Source organism: Kryptolebias marmoratus, linkage group LG17 (assembly GCF_001649575.2).
Source record: "Kryptolebias marmoratus isolate JLee-2015 linkage group LG17, ASM164957v2, whole genome shotgun sequence".
Taxonomy (NCBI): Eukaryota; Metazoa; Chordata; class Actinopteri; order Cyprinodontiformes; family Rivulidae; genus Kryptolebias; species Kryptolebias marmoratus.
The window spans coordinates 16,893,680-16,921,254 of NC_051446.1; the positions used below are offsets into that span (position 1 = coordinate 16,893,680).

Here is a 27,575-nt window from a genome sequence, read left to right on the forward strand (position 1 = left end):
CTGCAAGAACTTTTTTTTTTTATCAGAGCCCGGTGCAAACGTTAAGGAGGTTTTACCCTCAGCTGTGGTGGTGAATATTAAATATTACCATCAGAAACTGTGTGTTTCTGTAAAGATAAAGTGATCTGTACCCACTCTTTCAGCTGCAAATGCAGCAACCTTGTTGAAAACTAGAATGTGATGCTGACGATACTCAACTCATTCACACAAGCTGACTCTGCCGTTGCATCTTGAATCTCAGCTTGACTCTGACGTATCCAATTGAATGTAGAATGCAACCTTCAGCTAAACCGCTCTAAAACCGATCTGTTGGACGACCAGACAGAGCAAAAATATCCCTCTCTACCATTAAGAATCTCTTAAAGATTCATACAAAGTCTTCAGAAAACACTTTCCTTCACTTCTAACAGGTCTAACTTTACCTCTTTACTTCATATGTTGGTATTGGTTCTTTCTGAACTGCCATTTAAATTCTTAATCCATAAACCAGGGTCTCTTTTTGCTCTACAACCAAAAATGTTCATCCTTGTCTATAATATCTTTCAGGTTAAAGCAGCTGCTGAATAAATGAATGTAAATGCACCTGGGTGTTATTTCCATTAATGCTGATCAATGTTGGAGGTAGATTTACCTGCTACTGCTGCAAAGGCTTTTAAAACAAGACCGATTGAACACTCAAAATCCAGACGTTAGTGGGTGTTAGCAGGTTTTTTTGATCTGTAGAGAGGGCTTTAATTAAAAGCTTCGGTTCCTTCCTCTTTATATACCAGTAGTGCTGTTTTGGAAACAGGTTCTGAGGAAGGTTTTGTGAAATGTAATAAGTTCAGAAGTCACATGTTTGATTCTTTTTTTTTTAAATCCGTAGTTAGAATGAAACGCTGTCTGTAGGTTTGACTCTGAAGTTTTGAACACAAACCCCAGAAAATGTCTGATTGCTTGTAATTTTAAAAACTGCAGTTGGTTTTTATTCCACAACACAAACAGATAGAGACTCTGGACTTTTACAAACAGTTCAACATGGACTAGCTGGATTTAAACCTTTATTTTTTTCAAAATAAACTTTAAAATTGAGATATTTTTAGAATCTGTTTGATACTTTTTGATTGACTGTAAAAAGATTGACACAGTTCTGCTCTGTTTTTCAGAGCATTTAAGTAGTTTTACTCAGTATTCAGTCTTTTTTGTTGTTGTTGTTTTTCTTCCAACAAACCTTTTGAACACACACTCGATCATCTCTGTTTGAGCGTTTCAGTATTCTTCCGCTTACGGTGAACTGCTCCCAGTTATTGAGACACGCCGGGCTGTGAGATCATTATCGCTCGGCGCTTCATGGAAACCATTCCTCAAAGTTGCGTGTCTGGACATGTTTAATTCAGCCGTGGTGCTTGAGATGCAGCAACAATTCGATTTGAGTTGCAGATGAGCAGAAAAGTTGACCGCCGCTGCTTTCTGTTTTTGACTACAAACCTCGATAAGTGTTGCAGTCTCGTTGAACCATCACTCAGTGGTTTCAGTTATCTGATTTAAAAAAAATGTTTGAGTTTCAGGAAGCTTGCATAACGTTTTGCATTTGCTAATTATCCCATTTAGACTAACTGTACTGTTACTTTTAGATTATATTATGATATAATGATGACAAATCTGTTACATTATTTTTCTAATAATAATACAAATACAACACAGTGTCTTGTCCATTTTATAAATAAGCTCATTTGTTGCTGCATTTTTGGTCTTTGCTTGCACACCCCCTCAGCTTAGGTTTCATTGTGGTTTTACTCCTGTGCAGTGCTGAGTTCTCACCCAGCCACACGGTGAGCACCACCAGTTTTTGTTGAGCAAAACGATTCCAGTTCATCTCTACCAAGCAAACAGACTCCCAAACTCGTTTATATACCTTTATAGTCAGCTCTCCTTTTCCACTGCTGGTCATCTGTTCCTGTATCCGTACCCAGGACCACCCGAGCCCCGAGTCTCCCCAGAGATGGTGTCGCTGAACTGGTCTAGACTCTTGTTTCTCTCACATCCTTTGCTCCATTTAACAGAAGTCCCATTGAGTTTGGCAAACCTCAGGACCTCTTCTTCCCTGCCTGTGGTTATTTTGTCTTCAGATATTAATGCACAGGAGCAGGTGAAATACTCGTCTTGTGCATGTGCTCAGTCTGAGCATAAATAATTTAGTTAAGACCTCAGTGATGTGATAGAAGTTATATTCAGCATAACACTTGATTGAACTGTTGTCAGAATAGTCAAACGTGTTTTACAAAGGCTGATGGCCTTTAGAGAGAGCTGGAGTCACTAAATGTGATTATATTCTGCAGGTAATAAACTACAGGAAGGACCGGAGCCCTTCATCCTCGCAGTGGCTCCATGATGCTTATTTTTGCTGGCATGTTTTGGATCCATTTCAAAGGGAAACATTAGATAAACACAAATCAATACAACATTGTAGCTGATCAGACTTTTAGTATCTTTTATATATTTGCAAGATAATCTACTTGATTTACTTTCATTTGACTGGTTTAAAATATGAAAAGTAATGTGTTACTTTACTTAAAATACACAGTTTGAGTTTAGGATACTTTATTTTCTTCTAATGTTTGTGTCCTCTGGATAGAGGAATGTGGAGGAATGTATTCCATCTGTCTTAAAAGGAGCTCCCTTTTTTTTCTCCTCCGGTTCTTTTATGTCTCCTCCCTGTCCCAGATTTCTCACGCTCTTGCTACCCCTCTCAATTAGTCTTTTTTTCTTTTTAAACCAAAAGCTTTCTCTCTCTGTGTGAGGCATTTGTTGATTTGCATATAGTAAAGACTTTGAATCCTGCTGTGCATTCTTATAAAAAATAAATAAAAAAAAAAGTTTTGCACCTTTCTGTTATGCTTAACTTCGTGTACCTGTTGCTGTTCTGTGAGAATTTTGTTGATGTGTTCTCCTGTCGGACAAAATCGTGCCTCTCTGTCGCCCCCTGCAGGCTATGAGGAATGGAACCGGGATCAGTGGTGCGCGCTTTGTTTGAGTTCCTGCCCAGCGTCTCCGAGGAGCTCCCGCTTTTCGCTGGCGACGTCATCGAGGTGCTCAGTGTCGTGGACGAGTTCTGGTTGCTTGGGAACAAAGATGGCGTCACAGGTAACCGCCAACGGTCATTACTGATCCAACCCAACCGGTTGGTAGAAATGTTCGCCACTATTTAGTTTAATCAAGACCAAAAAATAATTTTATTTTAAGTACAGTAGACGGACGATCTGCTGTATTAGTGCTTATAAAACAGCATGTTTGAGTCCAGCGGTGCTGTCTAATAACTGGTTTCTTCACTTCCTCAAAGAGTTTGTGATAGCACTGTCACAACTTGTTTCTTAAAGGGTAAGAGTTGAAAAATTAAGAATTTTTTGTGTTGCAGAAACTCAAAATGAAGTCATCATACATCAGTTATCCACTCGATGTTCAATAATCTTTCCTAAAGATTCATTAAATAAGAAGGAAGCATCAAAACTAAAAGATAAAAAAATTACAAAGTTTTTCCAAGCGTGGAGTGAGAAATAGGGATTTTAAATGAGTTTACAATAATACAAGTACCATTTACTATAAAGACTCTTTGTTAAGATGAAACATTGCCTCTTCTTTAAAATCAGCTCTATTTGAAAGCTGTAACAAAGTGGTAGTTTATGTAGTTGAATGTAATCTTCAAATGTCTCACTTCTCCCCTAATCTGATGGATAATATATATAAGTTTTATCAGCATATATATTTATGAGGAAGACAGGTGGTTAAAATGTTATCTTCATTTTACTTTATCATGTAGAAATGTTTGTTTGAGTTCACTGATGGCCTTCAGTTGTGCCTTCTTTCTGTCTTCAGGTCAGTTCCCCAGCACCTTTGTGGAAGAGGTCACCATCCCCAGCACCAAGCCTGGAGACAGACTGTATGTGTGCATCAATGATTTCAGCTCAGCGGAGCCGGGGACTTTGTCCCTGAAGAGAGGTGCAGTCCTGTTCAATACTCTCACACGGAGTCCTCAATTTAACATGATGACCGAATCGATGATGCCTTCTTTTGTTAATTGTTCATGATCCAGCCGCACAAAACGCTTTGTTCCTAACCCTACTGCTGCTAACAGCTCGTGTTTTCTCACTTAGCTTAAAGCTCCTTGTTGATGTCGGAGCGCTCAGGTAAACTAGTTGCTTTGTGGTGTTTTGTGTTTGACCTGACAGTCAGATTTGACTGGTGCCTTTTCTCCACTGCCATAAAGTTGACAGATGCCAAAAAAGTAAAAATGACACAAAATTACTGTTATTTCTCTTTATTCAGTAGCACTAAATACTGTAGGAAAGAAGTAACTGTGAGATAAAATAAACACTGGCTATTTCAATTTAGAGTATTGAAAGTATTTGCATGTTGCAGTTAAAATAGAAGCATTTAAAAATATGAGTCAAACCCAAATTCTACCTTTTGGTCATAACAAATGGAGAAAAGGCACAGTTTTCTTTTATAACCATGGATATATAGCTTTGTAGAAATATTCATGCTGAATTTATAAGTTAAAAAAAATCAACTGAAACTTGAAAATTAATAAGAAAAGAAGGCAACGTTTAATTTATGCACTGTAAACATATTTTTTAAGACAATTATGAACAAATATTACAATTTGTAATTTATGGAGTGACAGGCATTTATCTGCAATTCTATTAAATGTCCTAATAATTTTCTAGTTCCATTTGAAGTATATTTCACAAGGTTTATTGGAGAATAAAAATATAGGTTTGTCTGAGTTCCTCGGGGGACATTCAGCGTTAAACTGAAACACAGTAATAAGTTGATTACAAAAGTCCCCACAAGATGTCATCATAGGTCAAGCTTAAACCTTCATCTTCACCTTTGTCTGATTTATTTTTTTATTTTTGTTGTTGCCTTTTTATCTACCTAAATTTTCTTACAACAGGACATTTTATATAGATTTATTTTTCCATCTCATGCAGCACTGATGTTTACAGAGAGGCATTATATCAGTAAAAATCTTTGTTTTACTAGATTAGCTGGTAGTCTTCATGTAGCAGTAGCTGAAGTACTCAGTGTTTGTTTTCATTATGAAATCTGATTTTTTTGCCATACTGCGAACTAAACCCTGTCAAGTTAGAACACAAATCATTTGCAGCTGTAAATTATGCAAATGATTACCAATTTATCCCATATCTACCATGTTTTTTTTATTACTTTTTATTTTGCCCACATGCACCCAAGAACACAGAGTCCAACATATTCTGTGTCATTAACAAACAACCCTTCCCACATCAGAGGATATATGGAAACAGTCCTTATTGTCCATCCAGTTTGTTTCCTATGGCTCCACTGGCTTTATTCCAGTTTCGGTCCCAGACACAATGGGAGGTGGAGCTGCAGGTCTTTGGAATGTGACCCTCGTGACTTCTGGCTGACCAGACAACATTCCTTTTATCCTTCACTCTCTAGTTAGTAGAATCTATGCAAAGTTATCTTAAATACAGTAGCAAAGCTAAATACTTTGATGCCCTTGTAATCTTAGCAGAGCTTTGAATAAGGGTCAGCTTAGTTCAGGTACTTCAGATTAACACACTAGAACTCTTTTCACTAGTATATCACTTGTACATTAAATGGAATTCCCTTTGGGTTTGTTTTATCTCCAGGTGATGTTGTAGTGGGAGAGGCAGGAGGGTCCATGGACCTCGGGGAAGTCTGGCAACGTGGATGTAATGCCTGGGGCGTCCGCGGTCTCTTCCCCACATCATGTGTGAAGGAGCTGAACCTCTCAGGCCGCTCGAGGCAGCTGTCAGAGCGCTCGGCTCAGGCTCAGGCTTCAGAGCTCCCACCTTACGCTTTAGGCCAAGCCCAGGCACTTATGAGCCTCCATGCACAGATGAATGAAGAGCTGGATTTTCGGGAAGGGGACTTGATCATCATCACAGGGCTGCCTGAGCCTGGCTGGTTTCAGGGAGAGTTGGAGGGCCGAAGGGGCATCTTCCCAGAAGGGTTTGTGGAACTCTTAGCTCCTCTCCGGTCTCCTCAGGAGCCGGTTGACTATCAGTATTTAAATAATGACCCTCAGCAGTTGAGCTACGACAATGCTTATGATGCAGGAGAAGGGACTGAGGAAGAAGGTATGGAAGAAGTTGAAGTTTTTCTTGGTGAAGAACAACAAAAGGAAGTTATAGTAGAAGAAGAGCCCGAGGACGAGGATGGCGTCTATGGAGTGGCACTTTATGAATTTCGGGCCATGGAGCAAGGTGAGTTGGACTTCGATGTGGGAGATCGCATTCGTATAGTAAACACTTTGGAAGATGGCTGGCTGGAGGGGGAGCTGCGAGGGCAACGGGGTATCTTTCCTTATCGTTTTGTGAAAATAGAAGATAACGGGCAGAAAACTGCAGAGGAAATAAATGCAGTTGAACCTGAAGATGTGACAGAGAACGGATGTATTGAGCAAAGCTCTAATCGTGAATGTCCCAATGAGTCCGAGAATGATCCTGAATGGAGGACTCACGAAGATCATACTGTGTGGGACCTGGACTACTTTGAGAGGACTGAAGAGCAAAGGTGGCAGTGTGAACATAACAGCAGTAGGGAGCAGACTGTTAAGAGGGAGCAGAGAAATGAGGGTAACAGGCCTGAGTCTCAGCCTCCAAGACCTACCCCTCCATCTTACAGACCACCTGTGAGACGCAAATCCGCTCCACCAGCCAGGCCTAGACTCCCACCTCGGCCTAGCCTGCCTGAACACTACCGCAGACAACAAGTAGGCCAAAAGTCCAGTGGAAATCAGTCCAACTACACTAATGGTAACATTCGACCAGTACAACCTAGACGAACTCAAAGCCTTTTGCTTCACAACTCTCAATCTGGTTGGTCTAAAGACATGACATATCCCCAGAGACCACCAACAGACAGTGCCTCCACCAATAACAGATCACCCAGTCTTAGCCAGGCTTTAAACACCATTGTAGAAGGTCATAAACAACAAAGGCTAACTCGTCATGGTAGTATGAGTGACGTTGATTTGAAGCAGAGTGGTGAAGCACGGCCACGTCCTCAGCAGAGGACTCGAAGAGCTAATGGAAGACTGCCTGCGTCCATCACCTTAGAAGCCCTAGCAGCTTCAGCCAGTGACCTGGAAACCAAGCTGTCCCAGCAGCTTTTTGAATTTGAGGAAAGCCTGACGTCTTCTTACAGTGACGCCAACATGAGCTCCGGTGCTTCCCGAGAGATTTCGCCTTCAGCCGACCTGAACCAGGCACCTCACATCTCGCGCCACTTTTCTATACTCAAATACAGCAACGAAAACGACATCATCAGTGGCTCTTCACGTTCTCCGGTGCCAAACTCCAAGTCCTCCTCTTTGGAGAGACGCAGAACCCTTCGCCCTCCTCCTCCTCGTCCTCGAGTCGTGCAAACCCCGGCCCCTGCTGCATACAAACCAGCTCGTCCTGCTCCACTCCCCCCTGCTCGATGTCCGAGACAAAATGCCACTCGTCCGTCCGCCGACAGTCCCATCTTCTCCGCTCCTGACGAACCAGCCTCAACTGTTCCTAATGAGGTTCAGGCGGAGTTTGTTGACCACCTACCCACCCAAGAACATGAAATCCAGGGCCAGCTGGACGCAGAGCAAGAGCTGGACAGAGAGATGGAGTTGGAAATGGAGCGACAGAAGGAGGAGGAGGAAAACTACCAACTGTTGCTACGGTTACAAGAAGTGGAGCACGAGATGGAGGAATACGCACGCACGGCGGAGGAACTCGGGGCAATGTTAGAGGAGGAGGAGGACGAGACGGCACGCTTACAGGCTTTGGAGAATCTGGAGTTCTGTAACTACATGCTGGAGACGCTGGCCCTGGAGCAGCAGCAGCTACAAGGTAAGACTGAACCATGGATTAGAAGTTAAAGCTATTTTTGCACATAAGTTTATAAAGAGTCTTTTAAAACGTCTTTAATCTGACCCACAGTACTACATTATAGTCAGACCGCAGAAGTGTGAGTATAGCTTGTTCAGGGACACATTATGAAACTGTGACAAGCAACAAAAATTTCACATTTTGTTCTCAAACTTTTCAGTTGATATCGTTCTGAAAACACTAGTTAAATATGTAGAAAGACTGAAAACTACAAAGCATAACTTGCTTTAGTTCATGTCATAGTGTCTCTCTTCTGGCTGCAGGTGACTGTGAGAAAATCCACATTCATTTAGGAGAGAATTTAATAAAGAAAGGATCTAAAAACGAGACATCGATGCTCTCAGGGGTCTCCTCTTTGAGATGTTTTCTAAATCACTCTGATGTGTGCCTGTGAGCATGTCTCATCACCTCACTGGAACCATATTCAGCCTATTTGTTTGAGTTCCTGCCCATATTCCTGCACTATTTATGAATTTTAAAAACCTGAAACTCACTATAAATGTTGTTTTCTGCCAGACTTACTAAAGCAAAACTTGAACAACCTCAGTTTGGAGAAATGGTTTAATTTTGAGCACAATGATGAGCCAAAATGATTGAAAAGGAAGCTTAACTTTAATTAGATTTATTGGATTGGATTTTGTTGTTTGAATTTGTCTGTTTGAAGTGAAGTCAGATGCAGTTTTTAAAACTTGATCTTACTTTTAAGCTCATTGACTGCAGATTTATTTTCTCTGCTCAGCATTTAATGTATTATAAACCTGACTGTAGAGTGCACACCTACGTTTGCTCATAGAGAAAAATCTGATGCGGTTGGTGCCAAATAAACAGGCTTTTTGTCAAGTTAATGCTTCCAGTTTCACACTTGGACATTCATTCATTCTGACCAAATGCTTTTGCTTAACACATTTAGTCAACAATTGGCAAAGAAAACCTACTTATCAAGGCTTTGAAGTAGTGATTTCTCTTTTGCTTACTCTAAGATATTTTCAGCCATCAGATTACTGCTAAAAACAATACAGTACATCAGATTACAGCTGAGCTCATTTTATTGATGTAATTTAATCAGTAAATACTTGTTGTGGTCATTGTTTGTCTTTTTCTTCTTGCTAGTCAGTGCTTAGATAATCTTGATTGTAATGAATGTTAATGAGAATGTTCATTTTGACAGCATTATTATCTTGAATTGGTAAAAGTTGCACTTTACCACTCGTTCAAACCTCATATTTATTGTAGATTCTGTTCGCTCATCACATTACAAAAACTCACACACCCATTTTACAGCAATAAACGAAAACTTCTCTGTCTTTGTTATTCCACAACGTTTCGTAAAGTGGAAATGCACGAGGATTTGTGTGGTGTAAAGGGTTTCAAATGGAAATCATCAGCTCATTATTCTGCAACGGTGTTCGGGGGTGTACACATCAACACTTTGTTGGAAGACACTTTGTTTTACTCTGCTGCTGTGATGCACTGGCTCCCATTCACTTGAATGGGAGTGTTCTTCCTTGTTTTTGCAGGGCGTGTTTTCTTCGCGTGACGTTTGAGACACAATGGCAGCTTATTTTTACAAAGCTGAGAGCAGCTTCAACAACAGGGCCCTGCCTTTCACGTCTCACTTCAAATGTTTTAGAAGCACTTTTAAAAGAGGTGTCGTACTTTGATCAAAACAGAAAGAGCTATTAAGACTCTAAAGTTTAAGTCTGTGTTTTTCTTGAAAAAAAAAATATATATATTTTTGTATTTTTGAAGTTTAGGATCTTTTATTTTGAAATTTTCAAGCTCAGTTGATGTTCTAAGTAAAACATTTTAAAATGTATCAACCCCAGTCTTGTTTTGTGTCAATCTGTATATTTTGAGATTATAATTTTTTGTGACAAAAATATATATTTTAGCAACTTTATGTAAAAGTTCAATTTAAAAATGGATTTTTATTGAAGTTCCAGAGAATGTGATGTATTTGCTTAACAGCAAATGAGTTTGAAATGGGTGCCCTTTTTTCTTGCAGTTAGAAATTCAGTTTTTTTTCTACACTTTCTCCTTTTTGTCTTTCTCATCAGAGCTCAATGATCAACAGCCTTCTGTAATTTCTTTTTTATACCTGCTATTAAAAGGCCTCCCTCAGCCTCCCTCACACTGAGGGAGGTTTAGCACCATTTTTAGGATCTGTGTCAGCTTCAAATTTCTCTCAGCCTCTCAAACTGCATGATTTATGGTCTCCTGAAAGTTTGCTACGTGACCTTATCCTTTATCAATTTGCATCACTTTTTCTTGATGAATTGAGCCTCGACCGGGTCTCGGAAAGCCTTACGTGCATAAGCAAACACGGCTGCAGAGAGGAGTGTTTCCGAATGTTTTATTTGACATTCCTGCAGCTGAAAACATACACATAAACACACAGTTTCGGTCTCGCTGTGCTATTGAAAGCTGAGATGGTTAACACTGATAATTAGGCAGTTTTATGTGAGAAGAGAACAATGTCTACCCATTTTTTTTTTAATGCTCAGTCTTAGCATGAGTTATTTACTGAACCAGTGCCAATTTTAAATGTTAAGTGCTTTAAAGTTTCATATGTGCTTAGCTTTTGGTAAATGTGTAGCATCTAATGCAAATTAGACCTCTAGTTTAAGAGAACGGCAGGTTTCTCACATATAATTACATTATATTTTACTCAGCTTTCTTTTTTAAATCATATATATTTTACTTTGGTATCAGAAACCAAATAAATCCTTCATTAAAACAGATCTTGTTCCAGCTCCTAATTAATTGTTAAATAGTTCAATTTCACGGTTAATTAACACTCTCTGAGTGCGTGTTTGTGTGTGTTTGAGTGTGTGCAAGTCTATTAAACCTGTTTTTTTTTTTCTGTTCCTCCCCCTTTCATGCACTCTAGGGAGGAGGGGACAGGTTATATTATACTCTGGCTTTATGAATAGGCTTGAGTTTTTTCTCACACTGAAAGATCGTGTCTCTTCTGAAAGTAGGGACAGTCTCCAACAATAGCTCATTGTACACACAAGCAGCTACTTTTTCACTGGCTCCTCGGTCCTAATCAGGCTGTGCGCTCGCAAAAATCTCCCCTCCGCACTAATTGCCTGTCTCTAAATATAATACCCACACTTTAATAAGATGGTGTGCTTGTTTGTTTTGCTAAACCGCCTCCTCTAAATGTATTTTCCAGTCCAAATAAACATTAAAAGCATATTCAAACAAAATCACGTGGACATACTGTATGTCTGTCAATTATTGTTGCTCCTTGACATGTAGGACAAAGTCTAACTGCTAAGCTTAAGTCAGGAACAACAATATGAAAGTAAGAACTGGTTACTCATTACAGATAGTAATAAGTTGCTGAACATGACAAAAAATGACAGGAAAAAGCAGAAACATTTCAATCAAAATTCAGGAGAATGTTCTAAATCATTAAGAAGTGTTTGATGCCTCTTGAAGATAGAAGTCTGTTCCCATGTTCCATTAAAGAAACTTTCTCTGACAAACTCTTTTCCAGTAAACAGAAGTACGAGTCAGTCGAAACAATGGGAGGGGTTGCTGGGCTAATCCTCCACCCTTGTGACTCCACTGAATCATTAACACGGAGAGGCTCCTCCTATTATAACCCTACACTCTCCTTCTCCTTCCGTGATTCGCTGAGGTGGCTTTAGGGAGGGTATGATTTAGTTGCACTGAGGGCTGGGAGGTGCTTGGACCAGGCAGTCCTGCAGAGGCAACAGAAGAGGAGGCAGAGAAAAACAAGTGGGAGAGTTACAGCCAATATGCCTGGCAGGTGGCGTCTCCCACGACGCTTCGTTATGGAATGCAGGACTCTGGACGGGGAGAATAAGCCGCATTAAAGAGGAAACCATCAGCCCCAGGTAGGCTGATTTAAACAGTGAGAGCCATGAAGAGCCCAGTAGTTTATGGGAACCCAGTCATGTTCAATCCAGGAAATTGGAATCCTGCGGCTGGCGTTCCATTGAGGAGAGGGAAGAGCGTGGAGGAGCTGGGGGATGCTGGGTGGGCAAGAGAAAGGGAGAGGATGGTCCATCTGCAACAGTTACAGCAGCTACATCAACTGCAGCTTCAGCAGCAACAAGTTGCATATCCAGGATATGGAGCCATTCCCCCGGGACAGCCGCAGAGACCTGTTTTAGTAGCAAGTCCAGCTCCAGGCTGCCCTATGCCAGTTCCTGGTGCCATGATGATGCCCGTAGGTGGTCCTGTTCCACCTCCAGGACACGTGTCAGCTCAATGGCCAGTACAATGGGACAACCAGGTCCAAATTAGACAAGACAATGTCATCCAACAACCAAGCTGGGAGCTTGATGACCAACAAAAGGCAGCTTTCGGAGACAGAGGAAATGTTTACTTCCACCCTCGTTCAGAGGATGGTCACCTGGACTTGAGGATTTCTGAATGGAAGGGCAAACATTGTTTTTACCAAGGACCCGATGATTACAACAGTGTGCCACAAGAAAGAGACAATAACGACTTCAGGACTCAGGAGAGTTATGGTACACTGGACAAGGAAAGGAGAGGAAGAGATGACTGGGATAGAGAAAATGAACATCATTCTGATCGTAGATGTCGCAGAGACTTGGAAGAGTATGATTATAGTGACAAATACAGGGATAGGGATCATTACGATAGGAAGTACAACGAGGAGTATGATGAAAGGGGGAAGAAGTATCGTGACACCAGGAAACATTATAAACATGATCGCAGAGAACATGACAGGTATAATAGTGAATATGAAGACACCTATGATAAAGACACTTATCACAGAGACCATTACCGGGACAAGGATTATTACGAAGATCGAGATTATTATGACTCTAAGGAACGCCGTGAGCTCAGAGGAAAAGACCATTATCGACGTAGAGAGGAGGACCGCTACTACGATGAGCGAAGACCCAAGGACCATCGCTATGATCGCCGTGCAGAGGATCGTTATGAAAGCAGAGAAAACGACTACAAACACAGGGATGACTACGATCGAAGGGGTGAGGAAACCCAAAGGAGTCATAGAAGGGGCCAGTACGACTCTGAAGTTGATGAACATTGGGAAAATAGGGAGAATGACCGGAGGTACAGGTACAAAGATTCAAGAGATGACAGGAAAGGGGATTATTTCAGTCACAAACGGAGGGACTACTATAAAAGAGACGACTATGAGCGAAGAGCAGCAGACCACTACGACCGTGAGTATGAAGACCGCTATGAATCCAGAGAAGGTGAACATTCTCACCGCCGACCCAGAGACCGATACAGAGATTTGCGTTCAATATCCTTGGAGTCTGATTACGAGGAAAATCCTCCAAAAGATCACAAAACGCACTGCGAGAAATGGGTTGAGCAGCAGAATAAGAACTTTGCACCTGGGAAAATGCACTCTTTTGAGGATCCTATCGTGTATCAGCATGATGATGACCAGGAAAGGGGATACGAGTCAAGCGCAAGTTCAAACCAGGGTCGAAAACCTGTATATGTGGGCTCCCTGGACAGAAACAGCTTCTACAGGAAGACGGCTCCAAGCTCTTTGCGAAAGTCGCATTTCGCCACCACCAGGAAAGAAAAGAAAGGTAAACACAAGACTATTGTTATGTGGAAAAAAAAAAGTTGCTCCACATCCTGCATTTGTGCAGTATGTCAGTACGTGAGATAATTTGCACGTTTAATTTAAAGGTGGTTCATGCCACATTCCAGTAAATCACTTTTATCTAAAAGTTTTGACAATAAAAGATCACATGGTTTATCATTCCTAAATCCTGTTAATAAAACAGGGTGGGAGAGGTTTATGGTCCTTTAGACACACTCCAGTCATTGGTGACCTCCAGAGGTGCTGTCTAATCAATGCTGGGGGCTTCAGATTGCTGACACTCACTGTCTACGCCCTTAGAAAATGAGAGGTTGTGTATGTGTGTAACGTGTGTGTGTGTGTGTGTGTGGGTTTGAGTATCACCTGTCTCGGTAGAAAGTGAGCTGTGAAGTATTTGTAGCTGTAAAAACTTACAAAACCGGTTTTGTGGGTTCTTGGTTTTTGTTTTCTGTCATTCTCCTTATCTGTGGGTTTCCTACTTAGTGCCATACTCTGAATAGCCGAGGCTATGTGCACACATAACTAGTTTGTTCAGTTCTTGTGTGACTGAAAGGTCAAACTTTATCACCTTTTCCTCTGACAGATACTCTTAAAAGTCACTTTATAAAGCAGTGGAATGTACTGCATTAGGTGGCTCTCATTCAAAGATGGTTTCAGTGTTGTGCTGCATACAAACTCTGTCTTTATTTACAATACCTTTGCGCCTAAATGATGTCTGAAGATAAGGTTTTCTGACATTAAAAGTTTCCCTGTGACTGACAATGATACAGGGGGGAATTTTTGAATTAAATCTTCTTTGGTTGCCCTCTGATCATTGCAGTAATGTTTTCCCTTTCTTTTACACCCTTTCATGCTCCAAAAACTATACAATTGGATGAGAAAACTGAAGCTTTAAAGAGGTAGTCTGAAGAGTTTAGTGACATCTGCCATCTTCAATCACATTACTGGTCTCAATGTGTAGCTGACACTACAGTATGGTGGTTGTGTAAAACTGCAAAAAGGACCTTTCAACCTTCATTCTTTAGTTTGTCTAATCTTTTCTGCATAGAAGGAGCTTTGTTTGTCTTTGATACAGTCCATGGTTGTGAAATATCTGCAAAAACAGAGTGAAGGAAAGTCAAATACTTCCAGACAGAGTTGGGATCTTTAAAAATGCCAGACTGTGCAGGACGCGAGTGTCAGATAAAGAACATTGTCTAAATAAAATAAGAGTTTGTAGTTAGAAAATGTCTGAAAACATTTACTATAGATCCTAATAATACTAAATCTTCAGATGCAATCTTTGCCCAACTAAAATTATTTAATAATCTGAGTGAAAGAGGTCAAAATGTGTGCAAAGCTGGGTTGTTGTGTGTGTGTGTGTGTGTGTGTGTGTGTGTGTGGTTATGGTTGAGGAATCTTTCAACTCAGAGATGTTGTGATTTGGGAGTGAGTTTCATGAGGAGTCGAAGAAAGATAGAACAGCACTTCCTTGGCTCACTTTATTGTGTCTGAGAAGAAGCAGGTGGCGCCCCACAAACCCTTCCCCCAGTTACCTAGAAACCTATACATGCACAGCCGCACACACACACACACACACACACACACCACATTGGCCTCCGCCACACATCCTTTCAGGAGTCTGAGTATTAATCCCTAGCGTCAGCATGGTGAGTGGATGGTGGGGGTCTGTCTGGTGCCAGGCGGTGTCCAGCACTGACCTGACTCCTTCACTGCAGCACGTGACTGATACCGTGTGTGTGTGTGTGTGTGTGTGTGTGTGTGTGTGTGTGTGTGTGTGTGTGCGCGCACTAATAGGCCTATGTAGGCTTATTAGAGGACTGACGGCATCTTTCAAAACACACAGACATGCATGCACACTTGCCTGTGCAGTGTTTTGCCATCCGTTAATCTTGTTAAACTGTTTCAGCTCGGTCAGGGGTTTGCTCTGAGTGAATCATTAGACTGCACGGCGAAAAACATTAGACTGTCCTGTTGCAGTACATATTAGGCTTACACTGGGATTCGGTGACATTGAGGTGTCGTTTAGGTTTTCTAAACATGCAGTCAAGGCTTTTTCTTCTTCTATAAACCCTTACATTTCACCGTTACAAGTTTAGATCTTGTTAAAAGTTGCATTTTGACTTTCTTTGTATTTATGTGCTGCTATCACAGGGTGTTTTTGGTGGCAAATAGCAACATAACTAGACGGCAAATTGGAGCAAGGATTCTGTTTTGCTGTTACGAAACAAAAGTTTGATCCACAGCAAAGTGTAAATGTTTTCTGTATAGGTTTTATGAAATTTGGCCCATTAGTTTATGCATTTATGTGTAAATTCTTCTGAAATTGTCTTTGGTTGTTGCACTTTGGAACTTCTAGCAAATCCTGCCTGCTGGATGGACCTAATTTAGCACCTGTGTATGAGTAATGTGTCGTCATCCATCTGTGATCTGGCAGCGTATGCTGTGTTGCCCACTTTAATCCTGTTGCTGTCCTTAATGGACATCAGGATAGAGGTGTCGAGGGTGAGTTGGGGCTTAAGACAGGAAATCTTAAAACTGTCTGACAACACAACTGCTCTAAATAGGTCTTATCCTAATGCTGGCTAACTAAAAATTTCAGTCGTCATAAAATCATCCTGACTAAGTCTGCATGGATCACACTTAAAATTTTTTAGTTTATTTTCAGTCCTTTAAAAAACGTCTGTGCAAATAGTTTAACTGCCTCTAACTATCTTGAATCATTAAGAATAATCATGCAAATGATACCTAGACTAGCATATTGTTTAGATCAGCGCTTCCCAAATTTAGAGCCAGAACCTGTGGGTCCCAACACACTAAGAAGGGGTTCTTGAGAAGATCTACAGAGAATAAATTACCTTTAGAAATAATTGCCAAGCATATTTAGCCTTAATTGTTACAAAGAGATGAAAACAGTGGTCATAAATTGTTAAAAAACAAAAAAAATGTAGAGCAATGGTTGAAGAGGGTCTCTGTCAAATGGCTTATTAGCAGTGTTTGTATACTTAAACCAGCAATACTGTGGATCATGAAGTTCTCCATCTTCTTTTGTGAGGCATACAAAGAATATTTGCAAATCACTTGTTGCCTTAATGTTCCAAATTTAATTTATAAAATATGAGATTTTCCCAGTTTTATTTCCAAAACCTGATGTCCAAAACAGGATAGTTGGTTTTACATGTATTTACGAAGTCGCACACAAGTAAATGTGTGTACGGGCAAGTAAAAACGGTGGTGTTATCTGTGAGTTTTCTGTTCCTGTGAACACAGATTATGTGGACTAGTTTCATGTTGATAAGACCAAGTTCAGTCGGGTGATAAAGGTGCCACTCATACTGTGAACAGCCATGTTTAAACGCAGTTTATTGCTGTGAATAAAAATTGCGTTTCCCAAACAACTGTAGAACAATGCCCACTTTATATGAAAGTCAAAATTTAGTAATCAAATTCGATTTAAAAAACATTACTATTAAGGATTCCCATAATACAGAAACTGTCATAAAGATCACAAATGTTGATACTGACTGTAAGAACATCAGCTGACATTAGCTTTAATTTATTACCTTCTGTTAAACGATCCAGAGCTATTGCTGGTAAACCAAACCATTTATAGCAGTTTATAGCAACATGTTTGTTGTATTTACTGTAGCTCACAGGTTTGTACAAGTCAAACATGCATGGTTATAAACAAATATTGTTCCAGCACACTTCATTCTAACACTTTATTCTTTGTTTACTGATCATACAATCAGTGCAAGAGACTTGTTATGATCGATTTTATTTGTCACGTGTGATTGCAACAGGTTCATACTTTTATTCCCAGAACATTATGTTTGTATGTAGTTTGAAATGGTTTGGATTTGGCTTTAAGTTTTTTTTAAACAATATTCACACAAATTGAGTTACTTTTTGTTTTGGCAGAAAAACATGAAAATGCGGCGTTGCAGTTCAAGCCCTATCCACAAAAAAAGAATTTCTCACACATCCTAATCGGTAATGTTCAGATGTTTGATTTACTTGTGGGAAAACTCAAAAACAGCCTCAAGCAAGGTTTCTGTCTCTACTTGTTTAAAATTAATAAAAGATATAATCCCGCAAGTTTCGTCATCTCTAGCAGTTCTCAAACAGGTTGAGCTGCAAGTATTTTCCCATGCAGAGTCTAAAGGCAATAGCCCCAAAAATATATAAATGTAAAATACCCATATACAGAAACTAAATACTCTGTTTTATCTTGATGTTTTACTCGTGTGCATTACAGGCCCAGTATAGTCCTCTATTTTATCAGTTAAGGTAGTGGAGCTTTTTTGGTTGAAGAGGCTCAGGACTAAACCTCCTCCTGCATATATGTAAAATTGATGGTCTCTTGAAGTAATTGCACATTGTCCATCACCAACATGGTTTGAATTGAGAAGCTCTAAAGAAGCCCGGGATCCACGTCTTAAACTCTTTCAGGCATAAAGGGTTGCTGCGTCTCAGTTACTCAACATGTTGATTAAAGCTGCACGTTTCAATAAACGCCCACCTTTTGTGCAGCTCGGCTCGAGAGGAGTGCTGTAGTTATCATGCATGCGAGTTGGAAACCAGTTGCTGTGAGAGTTTGTCGGGAGCAAGAATGTGACCTTTGGGAGATTTTGACCCCAGGAAAGATAAACAGGATGGTATGTCACTAAATAAACTGCCCCTGTTTTTCTTTTTTCCCCAAAGTGACCTTTCACCTGAAGCAGTCGGCGGTTCAATCGGAACAAAGGCTTGGGGATTTAATCAAGTAAATCCCTTTTGTGTACCTGGAGTATTTAAAAAACAATCTAAAATCAGTTTAGTTTTAGTTATCCATGCAGTAAAGGTCAGACAAATCTCTGAAACACAAAGTTAACATGTGAAATAGCTGCTGTCACGTGTCCTACTAATATTTACACCACCTCTCCCGACTTTGTTTTCTCGTTACCAACCTGATTGCAAGTCATAACCTGCAAGTTCTTATGAAAACTCTGTTTCTGTCGCATTGACATTTTCCGGAGTTTGGCAGCTTGTCATTTTCAAGCTGCATCATGTCCCTACGTTTGAGTAAAGCTGCTCCCGACTTTCCCAAAACTTGATATGAGGAGTGAGAAGGGCCCCCGCCATTCCCGCTGCCATGGAAACCGTGGACTCCGCGGCGAACTTTGGAGCAGAACACACAGCGCTGATTGTGCCTGACCTTAGAGGGAGGACAAACTTTTGACTTTGCATCGCTAACAGTGTAGCAGGCTGACTGAAAAGTGTTAACTCAGAAGAAGAAAACGTTCATGAGTAACTGTCTTTGTTTTAGTTAGGCAAGAAGGATAAAGGAGCAACAAGGTGTTCTTGAGTCTACCTGGGAGGATTTAGAAGGAAATATGAGATTTATTTAAGGCAAGTGAACCAGAGTAGCTGATTAAAACAAGGTTTTTCAACTCATAATCTTGATGTTGATGGAATTCAGCCTGTTAGAGGAGGAGTTCAGACAGGTGCCTCCACGTTGGGAAACATGAAACGGAGTAATCCTAAAAGTGGACCCGATTTCACCAGAGTCCACCCACTTTGCTCAACATGAAGTCCAGCAAATGCTGTTGCAGCCTCATGCAAGTTGATGTGTTGTAACTGAACTAGGATATTTGTAAAGTCAACCAGCATTAGGAATGAGTGGAAGGATAACAAGCTGGGGCGTTCATTCGATTTCTTTATAAAAACATAAAATACTTTGGCTTAGAGAGTCCAGTGACTAAAAGGCAACACATGGCTTTGCACAACATAGAAACAATCATCAGTCAGGCTATCTAACCATGACCGTGTAGGAAAGCTTTTCAGTCGTTTTAGTTCTTGCTACTGTAACACAACCGACCATAAAGGTCACTGTAGCTCTGAGTTCAGTACATAAGTAAGTTTTCCAACATAACCTGGTCTGTGTCAGCAGCAACCAGTCTGAGTCCAGCTCCGAGTTTTAGTGTCTCCCCACCCTGGTCGTCTTCCCTAGTGTGTGTGTTTGTGTGTCCTGATGGTGGCTTGCCCTCCATTCTCATGGTAATTGGATCTCCAGAATGGAGTTTTTTTTGCCAGCGGGACGTGCAGCCCTCCTCAGGGCGGCGGAGCTGAACTTCACAACAATGAAGGGGCCTTCGTAGATTGGGTGGTGGTGTTTGCTGAAGTGGTCTAAAGAAATTTGCCAGCAACAGGTGGGTGAAGCGTCACCATCTCCTCTTTCCTCCACTTTGCTGTCTTTTTCAGAAATCCAAAATCCCTTGCATACTTTTGTAGATATCTAAGTTTGAATTTCCAATTGCGAGAATAATTTTTTTAAAAAAGCACTAACAAATGTTTAAAAAAATCATTGCACAAAGCAGTTAATGTAAATTAACAAGGCATGCATTTTATTCTCTGAGAAACACTGAAGTCCATGCATATGAGACAGTTCATATAAAGTATAAAGCCCTGTGTGCACTCCAGTTAACGTCACATTCAGGTCTGTGCAGCTTCAGACTCTTCAGTCTGGCGTAGCTGAGCTGCCATTGCTACAGCATGTTCCGGTCGATAACCACTATTTTGTTTTCAGTAAACCCTTGATGACTTGTGCCAATCCATCAGTTGTGACTACTGCTTGAGTCATGCTAATATTGTCTCAGGATTGGAGGTTGCAGGAACTGGTTTCTTTGACGTCACTTTACAGTGCTATTAAGCACCTGACACTCCCTGCTGTGACAGCTCCAGAAACCATTCTGTGCTTCAAATCTCAGAGAGGAAGATGTTGCAATGAAGACATGTCTGAAACCATATTTGGTATTAGTTTGAAACCATTAAGAGCTAAAATATTAAGACTATTGTTCTAAGAAATAGATTGACTTAGTTTACTTGCGTCGTTTTGCTGCGCAAACATTTTTGGTTGCAAATTCTTCCATTTTGCATCGATTTTTATTAAAAATACATGCCGTTTCAAATGTTTCTTTAATCTACAGCAAGCCTACTTGGAAATTTGTTAAATGTATGTTATGAAAAAGTTATCTTTCTTTTATTTGAACTAGTTTTGAATTATTTGTCACTGGCAAGACCAGAATTTACCCCAAAGACATCAGTAAAACCAATATATTCTCACAAAAGTTGTTTTCTATTAGTTTTAGTTTCATTTTTTGAAGGAAAGAAGTACCAATTTTCCAATATTCACTTACTGATACAATTTAATCATGATTTCTTTATAACTTATAAACTATTCTTGTGTTTTACTGTCAATTTGTTTAATCTTTGGGATTTTTTTACTGAACGGGTGTTTAGTGATTACCTGGAAGTCATATACTGTTCAGAGTCATGGCCTTCTTCTTTTTCAGATGTTTTTCTTCCTGAAAAAAACTTACGTCTGGGTCTATCTGGGTCTGGGTCTTTGTTCTGGTAAAACAAGAATTTTCTTCTTTGTAGAGGGAATCGGATAACCTATAAAAACTCATTTTTGCTCAAATACTCCCAAGAGATTATTGAAAACCCAATATAATGCTAACATTTCTGTCCCACACTTAAAATGGACAGGTAATTATGTGTGCAGAATCGTGTTAATGAACATACAATGCCTGCGTCCTGTGTGTGAAATTTCACCAAACAAAGAAAAGTGGAATTTTGTCGAAAGTGGGTCAAAACGTGGCTTCGCAGGTCGGCTCCGATGGAAATGGTTGCGTATTTAAGCTCATGAAGTGGAGCGTGTGATGCGGTTTTGTGTTATATGTAGCAGATCAAACATGGGAATAAAGCGATTGTTTCCAATTAAATTCAAAAGCCTTTGTTTTCACTTTGTCTGTATTCTGTCGCTGCATGACTTCTAAAAACCCATCAGTGAACTACTTTCTCATCGGCAAGGTCATGTATGAGTGTCGGCAGTTGGCAGCACCGCAGTGACCGGCGTTACAGGCTGATGTGGTTCAAGGGATGAGAAAATCTCCTCTGAGTTGAGCTTCAGCCAAGTCACGTGAAGAGGGAGAGAGGGATGAGGTCAGACAGAACGCAGGTGACCCATGAATCGCACACAACGACACTTCTACACATTTCTTTTAAAAGGGTGTGGCTGTTCCTGCTAGAATTTGATTGAAAGAGGTGGCAAACAGTTTGGCGCTGTTTACACCAAACAGTGAGGTTGTAGGCCGTTGAGCGAAGGGGGTCAGATTTCTGCTCTGGTTTAAACGAGGATAAGCAGCGTTAACTTCGTTATTCTCGGACAGCATCTGTTGGAGGAGCGGTGATGTCATTTACATCCACCTGAACGCAACACACAAAGCTGATCACGCCGAATCTTCTAATCGGACGTCTTAGATTGTTTCTCTAAAACATGCGTTGCTGCTGCTGACCTTTAACAGTTTTATTTAGGACAATACCTCAACATATCAGACATACATTTACCTATGATAGTTTCATTCTATATGTAATTGGTCTCTGCTACAACTTGACAAAATTTAATCACATTTGTAAGGTTTTACAAACAAAAATCCTGAAGTAATGTGCAAAAGCTTATGTATTAATTTAGATATTGGGTCGGTTTCGCAAATTTTCAATGATTTTTTTATTCAGTCTTTCATCTGTTGTATGCCAAGTTCTCTGCTGATTCACCACATTGGTGCTAAAGTGCTAGTTTTTGTGTCAGACTGGTGTTTTTCAGTCGTTCAGCTAAAGAAATTGTCTTTGTGACAAGCTGCTGGTAACAGAGGGCTGAAAGATTTCATTTGAAGTTGGTCCTTTGGTAACTTGTCTGTCATGAGTCAACACAACACTGGTTCATCTCTTGAGTTGAGTCTGACTGATTCACGGGCCAGACTTAAATGGCTTAACGAAGAAACAAATAATCCTCTGAAAACAGCCGGGTGCAAAAGCAGAAAATGAGTGAAAAAAGCAAGAAAAGTCCAAAGGAAAAACTCTGAAAAGTCACCAGTCTGTCTGGAGAACAATTGATCAAGACTAGTTAAGAAATTGCAAGAACCTCTGGTTGATTGGAAGCAAAATCGAGGAATGACTGAAGACGTTTGCACAGTACTTTAATTATAAGGCAGCGTGGCTCAAACACATTAGCAATGTAAAGTAAGATTTGACCACTTCTACATAGGTGAAGCATAAAAAGTAGCTCAAAAGACAAGTGAGATTGGCATTTTTAAGGATATTGACAGATTAAAAAGGTCTTTTGATGGAGCAGGTGGATTGGCATGTAGACCAATTATAGGCCTGAGGTCCTGCTTTAACTTGTGCGTTGTCAAGGTGAACGGGTGTTCCTTTGTCAGAAGTGGTGAGCCAACTGGAGCTTTTTAGGTGGAAGATGCACAAATTTCTGGGAGATTTTATTTAAAGCAAGCACTGATACAGGGCAATGTCAAGCATTCAAGAAACAAAAGTTGTTGTTGAAAAATGATCCATCATGTGCATCGTATAAACTTGAACTCAGATCAGATATTCTCTACAGTCTTGGTAGGCAGAAACGGGTTTGCCTTTCATCACTTTCCCGTGCTCTGTTCGTCTCTAACCGGCTCTGCCCCTGAGAGCCCACATGTCTGTGGTTGCTGTCACAAGCCTTTGTGTCGCTCACAAAGAGTCAGAGTCCCCCTCCAGTTTCGCGTCCATTCATGAAAAGCAGTGGTGCGTGAACTAGGCTTTCCTCTTCGGTCCCAGGCCTCCCCGGAGATCAGCCCTCCGTGAGTGATAGCAGCGACGCCGATGAGAAGCTGCTTGGACGAGCGTTTGGGGCGGACCGAGTGGGTGGCATGAGTGCATTTGGTTCTAAAGGAGTCGAGACATGGGCTGGGAAGCATCTTCTCGCAAACCTTCCTTCTATTGTTTCTAAAACGACCCTTTTTTTTGCCTTTTTCTGCTTCGTCAATATTTTTGTTTTTGCCAACTTTATGCAAATTAATGGGCCGACACTGATTTAGAAAAATTGTTTTGACAAAAGAAAAAAAAAAAATTGTTTTGATAGTTCTTACTAAAGGAGACACGGGACGACGTTTCAGTGACGTAACCTTCGTTTGTTCCAGAGATGAAGTTGCTGTCGTCTCAGCCCAAACCCCTGGAATCAGCCCCAGTCTCCGTGGATCCACCCCCACCTGCCGGCACGGGCACCGAGGATCCTGAGCTGAGGATGCTGGAGAAGAGGTCAAAGGTCATCGACGAGCTGCTGCAGACTGAATACGACTTCATCAGAGACCTGGAAATGTGTGTCGACGAGATCATCACACCTCTGCAGGAGAAGAAGGTAACGAACGCTGAGATTTCTCTGTCTTGATTGTGGCTTTAAGTGGAGTCACAGTAAGGTCTAAAAGTCAGCAAACTTGTAGCAATTGGTTCCATTTAGTCTAAATATTTACATGTGTTGAAATTTCTTGACGCAGATGTTTAAATTCAGCTTAATCATAAACTTGTTTTTGATGTAGATCCAAAAACTCTGTATCTGAGGGTTAATTTTAGTGTATTTTTTTGTCTCAAGGTGAATGTGGACTATGAAGGACTCTTTGGAAACATCAGCTCTGTGATCGAGTTGTCTCAGCGGTTGTATGAGGAACTTCGGGGGACAGACTCGATAGGTAAACAGCCGTTTAAAAATAGTATCTCGTGAAGAAGTATCTTTGTACTTGCGTTGCATCTATAAACAATCTCTTCTTTAGAATTTTACTGGAGCAGTTAAGTCTTTAAATGCACTTTAACGTCATTCAGCTTCACAAGAAGCATTTTAAGCTAGAATTATATAAAGTACTCTTTCATTTTTATTTATTTATTTTGCTTATGTAATGCAGAGTTTACCCCAGAAAACATTTCTGTATTATAAACTGACATTTGTGTGAACATGAAACAAATTGAGATGTGTTTTTGCGTCCCGTCCTCTCAGGAAATGTGTTTGTTAGCTACAAAGACGAGCTGGAGGAGGTGTACAAACTTTACTGCCAAAACCACGACGAGTCCATCTCCCTGCTGGAGACGTACGAGAAAGATGAAAACGTTCAGCGCCACGTACAGGACTGTCTCGAGAGTCTGAGGTGAGTCAGAGAAATGTTCTGGAAATCTGTCGTATGACCAAGTTGCAAAAGGAAAACGGTTACATAAAATAATCAGCTTGTTCGGAGCGTGCTTCATCTCAGTTTGTCTGAGGCCCTCAGACATGTCGAGTAGTTCAAGAATGTGCCCTGCCTTGTTTCTCCGGACCAGTTTCACCATCTGTGACTCAGATACTTGGACGGACGCTGCTGCGTTTCAGTGAAATATAGTCTACATCTGAAGATAAACACATCTTTTGCTAGACAGGAAGCTGCAGAACAAAGAAGCTGTGGCGCTGTACGCAAAAACAAAACAAAACAGAAGTGAGCACAGATTATGCGGCTCATCGTCCTAACTCCTTATTGACAACATTTAGTTAAGTTTATTCTTTTCATTTTGACATTTTGCAAGTTAGTTGCCAACCGCTTCAGTGCAAATCTCATGTTTGGTTTGTGTCAGGCAGAAAAATGAGATTAGAAAAGTTCACGTGAGCCACCACGTTTCAGAAACTGGTTTGTCAAATGTTGTGGTTCTCATCTGCACAGACGCGATCTCTCGTTAAGCTGAGCTAAATTGAAAACTTGTTCAAGAAAACTCCTTACACTGCCAGTATATAAATCTTGTCTTTTATCCATTTCTTTCCGCTCCTTTCAACAGAGCCATATACCGCGAATGGTAAGTCTCCATAAAGAGTGTTGGCATGATTTCCAGCCTGATAATCATCCTGCCTGCATGCCCGTCGCTCACTAACCCCCCTGTGAAAATGACCTCTGTGTGTGTTTACCTGCTCCAAATCAGAGTGGGCTGCAAAAATATCTCTGCTGACTGGAGATGGGCTCGTACATGTGGCGTTGCTTGTGTGTTGTTTACTGTTGTTGTGCAGAAAAGTACTCCGTTTAATGTCCATGAATCGTTTTCTTCCCCATCTGTTTGGACCAGCAAAACGATGGGTGATTTTTGAGACACAGGGCCACCTACAGGACTAAAACGGCAACAAGTTCTATTATCAGTTCTATATTCTTCATCACAGAATGGGCACGACAGAACAGGGCCACTAAGGGAAGAAAAATGAGGAGGATTTTTTAAATTTTATTTTAAGATTAAAGTAGATATTATTGGCATAAAGTCAATACAAGGTCACAATGTTGAGAGGGGGAAAAAGTTATCTTCCAAGGCATAATCCTGAGGAAGTGAACCCCTCTGTGCTCCTAAACCTGACTGCATTTGTTTCATTTATTATTATTGTATCTGACGGTTATGGGCGCACTTTTACTGGCCTAATTTCAAAATAACAAGGAGTACTTTAGCTGAATCGGTCCGAGGTGTGGTTTACTCACAGAACCTGTTTCAGTCTTTCACAATAAGAGTCTCAAACACATACATTGAGCATTAAACCCAAAAGCTCTCCAACTATCTAACTCGGTAAAACAGACACTTCAGCCTGGACCACCAGGCATGTTTGAGAGTATTTAGAAGTCAGCATTCAGTGTATTTCAAGTTGGAAAAATCTACAGGAACACGGTAACCACACATCGTACTGGTTCAACTAAAATATTGCACGTTGTTTTGTAGTTAACTCGGTTAATGTTCAACCATAACCGGCAGAATAATAATAACAAATACAGTCCAGTTTGGGAACACTTTGGAGTTTACTTCCTTTGGTTTAAATGTTTGCATATTTACACCCCAGTCTTGACATTTACTCTTTAATCTTCTGCCATTCTTTTCCCTGACTGGCCCTCCTACACTGTCATAGTTAAGTAATTTGATTTCACCATGGGTATAGTTTAGTTGTAAAGCCTATTTGTCCTGTAGGTTGCACTAAAACTGAGCAAATCAATTTGTATCTGCCTTTCCAGACTCTTTAATATCTTCCAAACAAAGCACTGATCATATTCTGAAAATCTCAATGTGATGAAGTGTAAATCATTGGATCATGGAATCCATATGATTCACGTTTGGCATGTCTCCATCCCTTCTTCTCTGCCGCCATGATGACTTTGTGTGATTCCTTTATACTCTTCGCGTTTTGATCAACTAACACGCCCTGATGTGTCTGCGTTTGGCTTCCAGGGGTAAAGCAAATTACATCAACCTGGGCTCCTTCCTGATTAAGCCGGTGCAGCGGGTGATGCGTTACCCGCTGCTGCTGACGGAGCTGCTGGGGGCCACGCCAGAGAGCCACCACGACCGGCTCCAGCTGACCCGGGCTGTGCAGGCCATCAAGGAGATCAACGTAAACATCAACGAGTACAAGCGCAGGAAGGATCTTGGTAAGAAAGTTTAGGATTTTTAGCCGTTGCTTCTCTTTAGAAATGAGGCTCAGGAATATTTTTGGCGCACGTGTGTTTGAGCCAAACATCAGCTGATTTGGCTTGTCTGTGTTATGGAAAGCTGTTTGTTCAGTACATAGTCTGTGCTTGGTTGCCTCTTAAGTTTTCCCTCCTGTGTGCGCAGTTGTGAAGTACAGGAAGGGGGACGAAGACTCGTTCATCGACAAGATCTCCAAGCTGAGCATGCACTCCATCATCAAAAAATCCAACCGAGTCAGCAGCCACATCAAGCACCTGACAGGGATTTCACTTCAGGTTCATTTCTGCTCCGAGCAAAGATTTTTATCCAAACAAGGGATAGGCTGAAACATTCATGTCTAAAGCATGTTTTTTTTTTTTTTTTTAACAGATTAAAAGTGAGGAATTTGATGAGGCTGAGAAGAAGTTCAGGCTACAGGAGAGACTCATCAAGTCGTTTATCAGAGACATTTCCTTGTACCAGCAGCATATCAGGGTAGGAGCTTATTGTCCTAAAAAAATCTCAAGAAATCTGTGCCTTTACCAGTACCTTAATCCTTGAATTAATCTCTTTTTAGGAGTCGGCGTCTGTGAATGTCTTGGCTGCCATCAGTTTGAGTGATGTCTACACAGAACGTAGCGTGTTGGATCCTGAGCGCTTCCAGAGAGCTCACCGCAGCATCAGCGACAAACAGTTCACTCAGTTTGTAAGTCCTCCTCCTCTTCTTTTGCACCACACAGGTGATTCCAGGGGCAAAGCAGTGCGAGTTGTGATGA

The 27,575-nt window shown here is 40.8% G+C and overlaps 1 protein-coding gene across 2 annotated transcripts in view; it reads left to right on the forward strand.

The window, feature by feature from the left end:
• Positions 1-27,575, forward strand: part of LOC108248549 (dynamin binding protein) — a 41,335-nt gene that overhangs the window by 10,906 nt on the left and 2,854 nt on the right. Inside the window, exons 2-12 of one of the 2 annotated variants that reach the window (XM_017437393.3) lie at positions 2,969-3,123; positions 3,853-3,975; positions 5,655-7,874; positions 23,514-23,731; positions 23,963-24,059; positions 24,362-24,509; positions 25,165-25,182; positions 26,581-26,780; positions 26,965-27,095; positions 27,190-27,294; positions 27,377-27,505. In XM_017437393.3, the coding sequence (XP_017292882.1) occupies positions 2,979-3,123; positions 3,853-3,975; positions 5,655-7,874; positions 23,514-23,731; positions 23,963-24,059; positions 24,362-24,509; positions 25,165-25,182; positions 26,581-26,780; positions 26,965-27,095; positions 27,190-27,294; positions 27,377-27,505 (3,534 nt within the window). In that variant the 5' untranslated portion in view covers positions 2,969-2,978. Of the gene's footprint in view, positions 1-2,968; positions 3,124-3,852; positions 3,976-5,654; positions 7,875-11,613; positions 13,490-23,513; positions 23,732-23,962; positions 24,060-24,361; positions 24,510-25,164; positions 25,183-26,580; positions 26,781-26,964; positions 27,096-27,189; positions 27,295-27,376; positions 27,506-27,575 lie in introns of those variants that run through there. The other variant, XM_017437402.3, reaches the window with a different exon arrangement.